The 14,039-nt window shown below is 35.3% G+C and overlaps 1 protein-coding gene across 12 annotated transcripts in view; it reads right to left on the bottom strand.

Moving 5' to 3' along the window:
• The window catches only part of RAPGEF6 (Rap guanine nucleotide exchange factor 6), a 234,319-nt gene that overhangs the window by 36,794 nt on the left and 183,486 nt on the right, over nt 1-14,039 (bottom strand). For all 12 annotated transcript variants that reach the window (XM_037739935.1, XM_017532126.2, XM_017532129.2 and 9 more), the window contains 3 exons: nt 10,063-10,303; nt 7,530-7,913; nt 2,154-2,365 (listed from right to left, as the gene is read on the bottom strand). In XM_037739935.1, the coding sequence (XP_037595863.1) occupies nt 2,154-2,365; nt 7,530-7,913; nt 10,063-10,303 (837 nt within the window). The remainder of the gene's footprint in view (nt 1-2,153; nt 2,366-7,529; nt 7,914-10,062; nt 10,304-14,039) is intronic.

Genomic DNA, 14,039 nt, shown 5'->3' with positions numbered 1-14,039 from the left:
AAAAAAAAAAAAAAAATTAGTTCAACCATTGTGGAAGACAGTGTGGCGATTCCTCAAGGACCTAGAAATAGAAATTCCATTTGACCCAGCAATTCCGTTACTGGGTATATATCCAAAGGATTATAAATCGTTCTACTATAAGGACACATGCACATGAATGTTCATTGCAGCACTGTTTACAATAGCAAAGACCTGGAACCAACCCAAATGCCCATAGACGATAGACTGGATAGGGAAAATGTAGCACATATACACTGTGGAATATTATGCAGCCATCAAAAACGATGAGTTTGTGTCCTTTGTAGGGACATGGATGAACCTGGAAACCATCATTCTCAGCAAACTGACAGAAGAGCGGAAGATCAAACACCGCATGTTCTCACTCATAGGCTGGGTGTTGAACAATGAGAACACATGGACACAGGGAGGGGAGCACTACACACTGGGGTCATTTGAGGCGGAAATAGGGGAGGGACAGTGGGGGGTGGGGAGTTGGGGAGAAATGCCAGATGTAGGTGATGGGGAGGAAGGCAGCAAATCACACTGCCACGTGTGTACCTATGCAACAATCTTGCATGTTCTTCACATGTACCCCAAAACCTAAAATGCAATAAAATAAATGGGAAAAAATAAAGAAAAAAAAAAAGGTAAAATAGTGTATAGTTACCAACTGATTACAATAGGAAAAATATCACATAAAAATCAATTCATGTAGACTTTAGAAAATCCATATATGGTAAAACATCAATGAATCAGGGATACGATTATTTTTGTCAATTAAAAAATAGAGTCAAAAGGCAAGTTATATCATTTGGATATAAAAAGAAATCTTAGAAATACAGGATAAACAAAAAAGATTACTTATTTAAAAAACAGGCAAGAAATCAGAACAGTAATTGACAAAACATTACACACACACACACACACACACACACACACACACACACCCCCTCTCTTTAGTAATCAGAGAAATGCAAATTATAACCACACTAAGATACAATTACAGGCTTATTGCAACACATGAAAATAAAAAGACAATTTATCAGTTTTTGGTGAAGATGAAAAATGTGAGAATTCTAACATTGCCAGTGCCTAACTTTAGCAGATAACAAGCTGTTTTCTAAAGTTGATTATATGAATATCAAGATTCATAAATTCTACCATGAATGTAATACAGTAATAGCACATAAAAATGCATGTGCACTAAAAGATACACATGCATGTGTAAGAGCAGCATTATTCACAATAGGTCAATAGGGGAAATAACCAAATACCCATCAAAAGAATGAATGACTCCATATGTATTCCATTCATATAATGGAAAGTTAAATAGTTTTGAAAATGAAAGTACACCTACACTCAAAAACACGGAAGTGACCAGATGCTATGGCTCATGCCTATAATCTCAGGAGGATCACTTGAGTCCAAAAGTTTGAGACCTGAGAGACAAGGTGAGACCTCATCTCTATAAAAAGAATTAAAAAATCAACTGGGCATGGTTGCATACCCTTGTAGTCCCAGCTACTTGGGAGGCTAGGCTGAGGTGCGAGGATCACTTGAACCCAGGAGGTTAAAGCTTCAGTGAGTGGTGATCATGCCACTGTACTCCAGCCTGGGCAACACAGTGAGATCCTGTTTCAAGAAACAAACCCAAACCAAATCACAAAAACAAACATACTCTGTAATTCTATTTACATAAAGTTCAAGAACAGCTGAAACTACAACACTAGAAATCAGGATAGTTGTTAACCCTGGGGAAGAAAATAAAGGTGGTAATTGAAAAGGGGCATGAACAAAGCTTCTGGGGTGCTGGCAATGTTTAATTTTTTGAGTGTTTGTTTTGTCATAATTCATTAGCTGTTCATTTGTTTTGGGTACTTTTCTGTCTGTGTAAGTAAGCTGAAAGAAAAAAATCTTACTAAACAAAACAAATATGATTGAACAGTCACAGTCTGATGTTAGTATGTTAAGTTTATGTTTGAATGTACACAGTAAACCATTTTGCCCTTGTCTCAACAGCGTAGCTTTTGGATTTGCTTTATTCAACTGTTTAAAACTTTAGTGATATAATTAGGTTGGAGTATATAATAAATCGCAATTCTGTAGAATTCACTGAAGGTAAACATGCCCATTTTCAAATAATGTTTACATACCCTCATGTAGAAATGTCATATCTTTCTTGACAACAGGGAAGAGTGGAATAATTGGAGGCTGCATACTTTGACTACTAAGAATATTTCTATACTTTGCCATGTTTCTAGATGGATCAAAAATGTCTTGTAGATCTTGAAGATGTTTCTCATATTTGCTTGGTAACTTTTCCCAAGTACCTCTGAGTCGCGCTACAGATGCCAGGTTCAAGCCACTGCCAAAGATGAGAATAAAAACATTAAAAAGAAACTTGGGGGAGGGAGTGGACTCTGGTCAGTATATATACCATTTTCTCTAAAAAAACGAAAAAATAAGCAGGGACATATTTTAACACATTGAAATAAACAGAGAAACACTATAAAAAATAAGTCAGAGAGACTTCTTGATCTTAAAACAAGAACTTATTTCAGAGGAACTATAATACTTGCCTATAGTTGTATACCTACGTAACATTTAATTTTATAGTTTCATTTGAGTGACAGAATTAATAATTCTACAAAACGGACATTTAACTTAAAATTTTTTCAAGCATCACAATGTTGCTTGTTTTACTTAGAAATAACTTTATGGAGACATTACCTATTTGAAAGCGGCTTAAGTAATGCTGAGAACAACTGTTAAATAATAGGCTAATTCTGAGTCTTAGGAAGCCGTTTTTCTCTGCGATTTTGTTCACTCACATCCTTGATTCCAATAAATCCATATTCCTAGGTTCTAATCCTGTTCACCAAGCCTTCAGATATTCAACAACTCCTTTCCCCAGGATTTTAAATAGGCTCAGATATTCCCTAACCTGAAAACATAATTCATGCCAATTAGGCTGTAAGTCTTTATTAATCCTTTACCTCTACAGTACCATCACAGAGGTAGGTTGCCAAATGCCTCAATTTTCTTACCAGTAAATCCTTTGTTTCTCAGCCATCTGACTTTTACCCACACCACTGTGTGTAAAACGTTCTCCTAATTTCTGACTTTAAGGCATTGTTAGGTATCACTGTTCCTTTTTGCTTCTCAGAAATCACTCCAAACCACTATAAGAAGGATAAGTAACCAGTACAAATTTTATATCCACTGAAACTAAAAGATATCAAACTCCTAAACACACTAGAAAGGTTGCCAAAAATATCCGAGGTCAAGCAGGAGTAAGCAAAGCTGATGAAAAATAATGTCTGTAGCTGAATTTATCAACGAAAGCTGACAGAACAGTTCTCCAAACCAGAACTCTTTCCGCCCTGAGGGTAAAAATACCAATACTTTACTTATTTATTTGAGACAGAGTCTTGCTCTGTTGCCCAGGCTGGAGTGCAGTGGTGTGATATCAGCTCACTACTACCTCCACCTCTGAGGTTCAAGCAATTCTTGTGCATCAGCCCCCTGAGTAGCTGGGATTACAGAAATTATAGGTGTGTGCCATAATGCCTGGTTAATTTTTATATTTTTAGCAGAGATGGGTTTCACCATGTTGGCCAGGCTGATTTTAAACTCCTGAGCCCAAGCAATCCAACTGTCTCAGCCTCCCAAAGTGCTGAGGTTACAGGCATGAGCCACCATGCCCAGTCAACAATCCTTTATTTGGTATAGCACACAGTGATAGACTTTGGCACAAATCTGTTTAATAAGGCAGGAGAGAAGAGAGAAACTCTGAGTTGTAAGCTGCCCTAATGCTGCCACAATCTCCATTTACTAAGAAAAAGTAAAGGATAAAACAATTCACATAAGAGGCTAACTCCTGGTACTGTGGAATACTGTTGCACAGATCCACTTATATGCAGATTTTTTTTTTTTTTTACAATAAATTCAGTCATCCCTCCATATCTGAGTGTTTCACATTTAAAATCAAATGTGGATCAAAAATACAGTATCCTTGGATGTGAAACCTGCTAATACAGAGGGCTGACTTTTTGTATCTGCAAGTTCCTCCGGGTCAACTGCAGGACTTGAGTATGTGAGGATTTTGCTAACTGTGGGAAGCCATGGAGCTCTGACCCACAGATACTGAGGGATGATGGTATCATTCAATATGAAGCACCAGCAGATGAAAATAGACAAAACAGAGAAATAGTTATTAATAAATGTAATGAGAGATGTAAAGTTATGATTTATCAATGAAAATTAGATTAACTTAAAACTCCCAAAATATTAACTGAAAATTATTAGAAACATGAAGAATGTAGTAAGGTGTTAGGTACAACAATGATATTCATAAGCATTAGAATACTTAGGCAGAAACAGAAAACACAAGGATCCCATTCACAACAGTAACAAAAAACACTAAACATTCAAACAAACGTTCAAGATTTATACGAACACTGCTATAAACTTGATATGGTTTGGCTCTGTGTCCCCACCCAAATCTCATGTGGAACTGTAATTCCCACGTCAGGGGAAGGACACAGTGGGAGGTGACTGGATCATGGAGGCAGATTTCCCCTACACTGTTCTCACGATAATCAGTGAGTTCTCATGAAATCTGATGGTTTAAAAGTGTGGCACTTTCCCCCTCACTCGCTCACTCTGCTGCCATATAAGACATGCCGTGTTTGCCCTTCCCCTTCCAACACTGATAGTAACTTTCCTGAGGCCTCCCCAGCCATGGGGAACTGTGAGTCAATTAAACCTCTTTTCTTTATAAATTACACAGTCTCAGGTATTTCTTTATAGCAATGTGAAAATAGACTAATAAAAAGACTCCACAGAGTAAATAAAACTGAAACAAATGGAATAAGTGTTCTTGGATGGCAAGAGTCATTGTTACAAAGCTATCAAATGTCCACTAAATTAATCTAAATATTTAATGTAATCTCAATGAAAACATCAACAAATCTTTTTAAAACTACAAAAATTAATTCTAAAGTTGATATGAGACAAATAAACATGCTAGAAATAGCTAAAGAAAAGCATGAAAAGAGTATTGAGGGGTCTGACTAGCGCTATCGGACCTTAAAACCTGCTCTACCACTTTAGCAATTAAAACAGTAAATGAACAGACAAATCAATGAAGCAAAAAGTGCAGATATAAACCCAAATTATGCTTTAGATTTCAGTACATAATAGATGGCATCACATATTTTAGAAAAAAAGATGGATTAATAACATTGGTTAAAGAAATCATTCGGAATAAAGGAAGATCTATTTCCTTATCTCACTGTTTACATAAAAATGAATTCAAGATTAATAAAAAATGTTATTTAGGGTGTTCTAAGAGCTTTCAATATATTAATTCATTAAATACTCTTAAAAACCCTATGATGCAGGAACTACCAGGATTTCCCATTTGACAAATGAGGAAACTCGGTTCACACAGTAAGCGCCAACAATGAATTCAAACCTAGGCAATTCTTTGTTCTTAACTAAACACAAAATGCAGAAACTGCAGGAGAAAGAAAAATGATACACCTACATAAAAACAAAAAAAATTCTACATGGCAAAAGCAACACCACAGACTGTTTCAAATAGCCAAACGCTGAAAATTTAGAAATATCCATAATGTGCACTCCACAATACAAAGGAGTACTCTGTAATTGTTAAAATAAAATGAGACAACTTTATAAGTACCAATTTTAAATAATCTCCAAGATAAATCAAACAAAATAAGTCAAGGCGGTTTTAAATATATATTTTATATGCTCTCTCTACGCATAAAGTATTTCTTGAATGAAAAAACGTAACACTATCTCTGGGGAGAGGAATTTGGGTGGACCAGGGACTGACTGGGAGGAAGAGTTACTTTATGCTGTGTACTCTTTTATGTCTTGAAAGTTTTTTCAATGTACATGCGATGTCTATTCAAAAAATTATAATTATTTTATAATTAACAAGTTACTAATTCTAGCCACAAATGAATGATTCACCTTTGTTATCTCTGCTGAAAAGTTAATAAGTTCTTTATATTCTTTGCTCTACCTGAATATGAAATACAAGAATACAAAGCAATTATCTTAAAAAGAATAAAAAAGAGAAACAATTGTAAAAAAGAGAAACAAAGCAATTATCTTTACACGAGCTATGAAAATGTGCAGAACAAATATTCTTTGTAACAAAACAAACTTCTCAACCAAACAAAACCTCTTAACCAAATCTCAGCCCTTTCCTATGCCTTGCTTCTTTGGGCTACTGTCCATCGTATCTTCTCTCAAATCACTCTCTTTCATTGGCTTTAATGACACTATCATAACTGTGCTACTCTATTTCTTGTAATGATCCTTCATCCCTTTGGCTAGACTCTTTTTCTTCTTTACCCTGACACTGAGAGGGCTACTAAGTAGATTTCTACCACTTTCTTTCTATACCCTTTTTATACAGAGATTTATTCTCTCAGTGTTGATCAATTTTCTTCATAGTGGACTCTAAAACTGAGCCCATAATTCTCCAATTCTTTACCTGATGTTTCCCTTACATATAGGTTCAATTTCTAGCCTTCCAAGTGTTTATCAGCGGCATCTTTATTCCCTGATGTAAGTGGCACAATTCCTGCATTTTACAGATAAGAAAACATATCTTCAGTTTTCCACTGACACTGCTACCCTATGGGAGAGGCAGGATTCAAATACAGCTGCAGCTGATTCTGAAGATCACTCTCATAATCTCTACTTCACTTGCAGCCACTGGTTAATAAAGGAGCATCCTATTACCATGCAGAGTCATGATTAAAGAGTCCCTATAAATAATTCTCTTTTTAATCTTACATGAGGAGTAGAAACAAATCATTATAAATTCTGTGGGGGATGTGTATCGATAGGATTAGTTCAAGTGGAATTATGCTGCTCTGAGCTTATGAATTTCAAAGCATTTTTGTAATTCTAATGGACTAGCATGGTTGAGTAACACCACATCCAGTGATACCTCATGTAGCGCCTGGCAAACAGGAAGAGGTTACCAAATGGTTATTATTATTATCGATGTTGTTATTTTAAAAATAGCAACTTTAGGTCAAAGTACTGATACCATACTGTGATTTTTCAGTGTTAAATCATAGTGAGTCAGGTACCTTAAAAAGCACAGTACAGAAATCTAATGATAAAGACCAGCCACTGGGCACGTATCTGAAAAGGGTGCAGGACTGGGGGTAAGACGGAAGAAAGAAAAATTGGAAGGCAATCACCCACTTTCATTTACAACAAAGAAGTAAAAGAGATCGATGTAATGTCATGATCTCCCGGGCCATGACCAATGAAAAGAAGTAAAAGAAAGATGGAAGAAACAAAAATAGAAAAAGCCAATACCACCAGAATGGATAATATATTAAATCTAACAATACTTCAAGAAAGGCATATTAATTGAATGTTTCTTTTCATAGGCATTTAATACCTTAGCAGAAAATCAGCTTCATGTAATGACAAAACTGTACAGGCATTTGTACCTATTTGCATCAACTTACCTTATTATTGCAAACATGGAATTGAAGTTCTTACATTCTCGACAATGAAGAGCAATTTTAATGAAATGCTTAATAATCTTCATTCGTTTGAGTTGATTTGCTTCAGTTAAAATTTCTGAGGCAACCCAGAATGTCTCTTGGTTTACAATGTCCTCAAACCTCTTCAAGTGACTATTTCCTGTTTTGGAATTTAACTTAAAAAGGTCATCGATGTACTCAGTTGGCTCAATATTACGAAACAAATCAAAGTCCCTCATTGACAGCTGGGTGGCCACCTCAATGGTACTGAGCTGCAGCATGGATAGCTGGCTTTCCTTAACTAGTTCTTGAGCATCTTCATCTGAACATAAGGTTTCTGTTTCCATATTATTTTTTAAATAATACCTAAATTAAAAAAATTAAATGTAATCATAAATAGGATTAAATAAGAGCACTTTTCCTTTTTTGATGTAAAATATTTTACTATTAATAACTTTTAGCCAAAAATATTTACAGATAAAATGAAAAATTAACATTTTAAATGAGATTTTTGAGAAGTCTGTCTCTTATTCCACCAACTGACATCTGTTAAAGAGTAAAAATAATGTTGTTATGTCATAAACTTGATCATTTTATGAAGCTATTTAGTATCTGTCAAATACTATTTTAGGTACTTGTCTTGCCCTCATAAAACTTTTATTTTACTATTTTATCTGACAGATAGTTGGTACTATGTAAATATTTGTTTATGGACAGCATGAATTCTAATTAAGGCAAAATAAATTCGTGAATCAAGAAGGTTAAAAACCTCTATTCAGAAGTTGCTGCACTCATTTCCTTTTAAAATAAATTTCCAATTGAAGCAAGAAGAATAAAATCTATAAAAAAGGGAGAAACACTTCCACTAATGGTTTCTCCCTTGTTAAATACAAAACCTCATTCCAAAAGGTGGCAGTGATTAGCAACCATACATTAAGACCTCTATTTTGCTTTCTTCTCTTTAGATCATTAATTCTATGGCACTTAAAAGCTAAAAGACAGGAAATATCTTGTACAGGGATGTTACTAAGGAAAAGAGATAATGTATCACAAGCTTTATACTTCATTTTTTCTAATAATCCAACTTGATTTAAGCCTCAGTTTATGTCCATCTATCCACTATTTTTTACTGTCAAGAAACTACTTTTTCTGCCTTTAGACTGTTCATATGCCTAAGACAATGCATTAATAATACTGCCGAAACGCATTATACTATATATAATAATGTTTAACATTATCAAGTATGGTATACTTAGTAACTCATTTAATCCCTACAACATTCCCATGAGGTAGATTCTATTATTATTATCCTCATTTTATGGATGAGGAAATTCAGGCAGAGAAGGTATATAATTTGCGTTAAGGTCACACAACTAGAGCTGGGATCTGAATGTGGGCAGTCTGAATCCAGGGTCTATGTTCTTAACCACTATGTACAGCCAGCAAAACAGTTAACTCATTTTCATTTCACAGCAACCATGGCATGCAGTCGCTGTAAGCTTTCCAAGGATCTTGTTCTATATAGGAAACTGGGTTACCAAAAAGATTATTCTCAGAGTGGCTGGGCATAGGGGCTCATGCCTATAATCCCAGTACTTTGGGAGGTCAAGGCAGGCGGATCACTTGGGGTCATGAGTTTGAAACCAGCCTGGCCAACATGGTGAAACCCCGTCTCTACTAAAAATACAAAAATTAGCTGGGCATGGTGGCATGTGCCTGTAGTCCCAGCTACTCAGAATGCTGAGGCAAGAGAACTGCTTGAACCCCAGGTGGAGGAGGTTGCAGTGAGCCAAGATTGCGCCACTGCACTCTAACCTGGGTGACAGACTCCATCTCCAAAAAAAGGATTATTCTCAGAGAAAATTACCAGAGTAAGGAAGAGAGGTACTACAGAAATAATCTAGTTTATTAAATAATTTTCAGAATACATTTTAAAATTTAAAAAAATTTTCTGCATATTCATAAAAGGAAAACTACTTAGAAAAACCATGGCTTCTTTTGCCAAAGCACATGCTGGCCATATTAAAAACAAATTCGTAAATCAGTAGATACAGATATTCAGATATATATAAAGATTTCAGAAAAAGAACTGTGAAAACCATGGCTTATTTTGCCAAAGTACATACTGGCCATATTAAAAACAAATTTATAAATTAGTAGATACAGATATTCAGATATATATGAAGATTTGTATCACTCAGTTTCCTCCTCTATAAAAAACAGGAATTAGAGTATATCAATGGTTCTAAGACTTTATTTTAGCAGGAATAATAAGGTATTTTATCAAGGTATCTTCTTCCACGGGTTACCTTGGGGTGGCCTTTACAAATGTTCCTTAAGATTCCATTAACATAATTATAAAGACAAAAAAGCTTGGAAAATAAAGAAACCCTATTTTAATTCTAGAGTGAATTTAGCAACACTAAAACATGTTTCTACTTACAACATCTGTTTTAACAGGGAATCTTCAAAAGCACATCTACAAATAAGCACATCCACTAATAAGCTTATTCACCTTCCATTGAGTTGAATTCTATCAGCTAATTTGGAGAACTGATCTGGAAGTCTTCTCTGTTTTATGACACCCTCAGGAGTAACAGAAACTTCACAGAGAGAATATGTGTCAGATGCACCGGTCAAACCAAATTCATGAACAGCATGACAAACCACTTCTTTAGCTGTAGTGTCTTTACTGATGATAATGTAACAACTTTGCTGATCTGCTTTGAAAACTCTTATAACTTGATCAGGAATATCTACATAAATAGAAAGATATGCCTTGTTATTTTTTTAAAAATTACTTTTAAACTCTTCAAAAGGCAATTATGAACACAATGATCCCTCTAAACACCAAAATATATATTTCTATTTCACAATATTAACAGAAGACACTGTTACATTTATTGATAAATATATCCAAATTTTTTTTTTGATAACAAAACATGGATAGAAAAACCCAAAGACAAAACTTGGGATCATACTGTATATATGATTGGGAAGTGACAATTTTTTTCACTTAATATCTTATAAACATTTTAATGTCATTATATATTCTTCTAAGAAATTATTTTTAATGAAGACATAGTACTCCATAATGTGTTATTTTATATATTTCAATTATCCAAACTCCCAATGACATTTAGATTGCTTACCACTTTCTATTATTATAAATGATATTATGATAAGCCTGTTATTCCCTGTCAAAAGTAAATAAGCTTCTGCAGGCAATCTAATTATTTCCTCAGTGAAAATTCTCAAAAAGAGAATTGCTGAGTTAGAAGGCATGCATCTTTTAAGGTTTTTGAAGTATACTGCCAAATTTTTCTCCAGAGAGGTTATAATATTTTATAATCCTAGAGTGTGAGAGAACAAATTTGGTCACATCCTTATCAAAATTGTGTAGTAATGTTTTGCTTTCCCATTTCATAAGCCCTATTTTTTCCCTCCCTCTAGATATAATGTCATTATTTTTTCACTTCTTTGGTTACTGGCAAGACTCAGTATTTTAAAAAAGAAATAATACTGGTTTAATAAATCATTATTATTTTAATAAAATACTTCATGGTATCCTTTATGATTCTTCCTACTGTACTGTAGTAGATAACAACACTTAGTCAACTATGAATTGGAAAATGTTTAGTTTCTATATTTTATTTATTTTTAACTCAGGAAAATTTTAAGTGTTAACCTGGTAAAATCTCTTTGTCCTTGAGATTTCAGCTATTAGTAGAAAAATTCTAATTCAAGACAATGTTTATATGATAAGCACACATAAATAATAGTATCCACCCTCCACCTTTTCTTCTTTCTTTTTGTCATTATATAACTCTGGGCCAATGTTCAACATGATGAATTGGCTAATTTTTAATATAATTAAATATAGGTGAAAAGTGATTTTATAGCATGAACAAATACTAAAAATTTTTCCTACGACAATAAATTACTGTTGCAAAAATTTCCTTTTTTAAAAATTAGTAATACGGGCTGGGCATGACTCAAACCTGTAATCCCAAGACTCTGGGAGGCCGAGGCTGGAGAATCGCTTGAGCCCAGGAGTTTGGGACCAGCCTGGGTATATAGTAAGACCCTGTCTCTACAAAAATTTTTTTAAAAATTAGCTAAGTATGGTGGTGCATGCTTATAGTCCCAGCTACCTGGAAGGTGGAAGTAGGAGAATCACTTGAGCCTGGGAGGGTGAAGATGCAGTGAGCTGAGATCAAGCCACTGTACCCCACTCTTGGGCAACAGAGTAAGACTTCGTCTCAAAAAAAAAATTTAGGGAATATGTATTACTTTGACTTTTTTGTATGTGTGTGGACGGCAGGGAGGGCAGGTTGGGAGATCTGGGGGGCTCAAGTAATTATATGCTGTTTGTCCAGCATCACCTACTTAGCATTATGTACACTGTTAACCTTTAGAGGAAAAAAAAAAACCAAATTACAAATTCATCTTAATATGTCCTGAGGTATAATCTCTGGTATAGAAAGGAAAAACAGAGCAGATACAAATATGGCAGGAAATATTTTCATAAAATAAATTTTTTGGTCCTCTTGAGACTGAGGATTTAAAAAAAAAAAAAAAAGACTTGCTCTGAGGACTCAAAGATTCAACTAAATATACATGGATATAATTCCAGGGAGAAGGAGTCTAAGACAACATATATTGAATGTTCTGGGTCCTGTCAAGTTGAAAGTAGAATACTTCATCTACTCAGGTTCCTTCTGTAAGAAGGATACATCAAACTCTCTCCTTAATGTATTAAGAAATCTGAGTCATCAAATACATCTTGTTCAGATTTCACTCTGATGAGTCAATCCTTAGTGGGCTGCTGACATCATCAGGTTTTTAAACCTACAAGGCTTAAGGTCAGGCTGTTTTAGGATCCACCAAAATCAGAGATACTTCTTGAAATAGTTTGGCTGTGTCCCCAACTAACTCTCATCTTGAACTATAACTCCCACAATTCCCACGTCATGGGAGGTAACTGAGTCACGGGAGAATAGTCTTTCTCATGCTATTCTCACAATAGTGAATAAGTCTCACAAGATCTGATGGTTTTAAAAAGAGCAGATCTCCTGCACAAACTCTTTCTTTGCCTGCCACCATCCACGTAAGAGGTGACTCGCTCCTCCCTTGCTTTCTGCCGTGATTGTGAGGCTTCCCCAGTGACGTGGAACTGCGAGTTCTCCATTAAACCTTTTTTCCTTCGTAAATTGCCCAGTCTTGGGTATGTCTTTATCAGTAGCATGAAAACAGACTAATACATATTCTAGCTCCACCCTGAGCTAGAAGGTTATTGTGAGCCAATAGAAATTTCAATTTGTCAAGAGAAAGACACTGAACAAATGGGTTTCACTATCTTTTTAGGTCCATAAAAAAGGATCAAACAATATGCTGTTATTATCTTTACTGTTGCTACCCTCTTCATAAAAGTAGGTCTCAGCTGTCCTGGGCTCCAGAATTGAATCAGTTTACTAGATCTTTGGGGGTTGAGCCTTAGCCAGTGGTACTGACTGACCTTGAGGGAATGGGGGCATGTTCTGATACCTTTTATTACTTTCTTCAGAGAAACATATTCACAAAGACAGGGTGGGAATTTGTACACATTTCATGTTCTCTACCTTTGCTGCAAATATACTGTAACATCTGGGAAGGAGCACACAATTGTGTATCTTGCTGCATAGTGTTAAAAAGCCATACTTTGTTAAAGTGATTTGTCCATGTGAAGGACAAATTGTTATGTGGTCACATAAGAATGATTCAGGTATCACAAATGGGTGCCTTTAGAACAGATCCATAAAAAGGATTACCTAAAGGGTACCCCTTAATCCTAACTTTGATGAATCTGCCAAGGTAACAAATGTCAACTTGGAAAACTCATGGAAAGACATCAGAGGAAAAAATTTCTCTGCACTGACATTAAAGACAGTGTAAACCTTTTTCTATTTTAGAATTGTTACATATATATTACATAATATTCTTTACAAACATGTTTCTTGTTAGTAGGAAAACAACATACATGCCAAACACAATATTTGTCATGCAGCAGACACTCAAATGTTAATCGATTAGAAGAATGGTCAATATGTTTGAATAAAGTTGAATCAAAATGGAAAAGTGATCCAATCATTTCAAATTTTAGGCACAAAGCTAAAAATACAGTACAATTTTAAAGTCAAAACAGACATTTAAAAAGAATCTTGGAAGCCAGGAGTGGTGGTTCATACCTATAATCCTAGCACTTTAGGAGGCTGAGGTGGGCAGACCGCTTGAGCCCAGGAGAACAAGACCCGCCTGAGGAACATGGAGAAGCCCCGCCTCCACAAAAATTAGAAACATTAGCTGGGCGTGGTGGTGTGGGCCTATAGGCCCAGCTACTCTGGAGTTTGAGGTGGGAGGATCACTGAGCCCAGGAGGCAGAGGCTGCAGTGAGCTGAGACCACACCACTGCAGTCTAGCCTGGGTGACAGAGCAAGACTGTCACCAAAAAAA

Source organism: Cebus imitator, unplaced genomic scaffold (assembly GCF_001604975.1).
Source record: "Cebus imitator isolate Cc_AM_T3 unplaced genomic scaffold, Cebus_imitator-1.0 Scaffold76, whole genome shotgun sequence".
NCBI classification, from domain to species: Eukaryota; Metazoa; Chordata; class Mammalia; order Primates; family Cebidae; genus Cebus; species Cebus imitator.
This window is presented reverse-complemented; position numbering and strand designations above follow the sequence as displayed.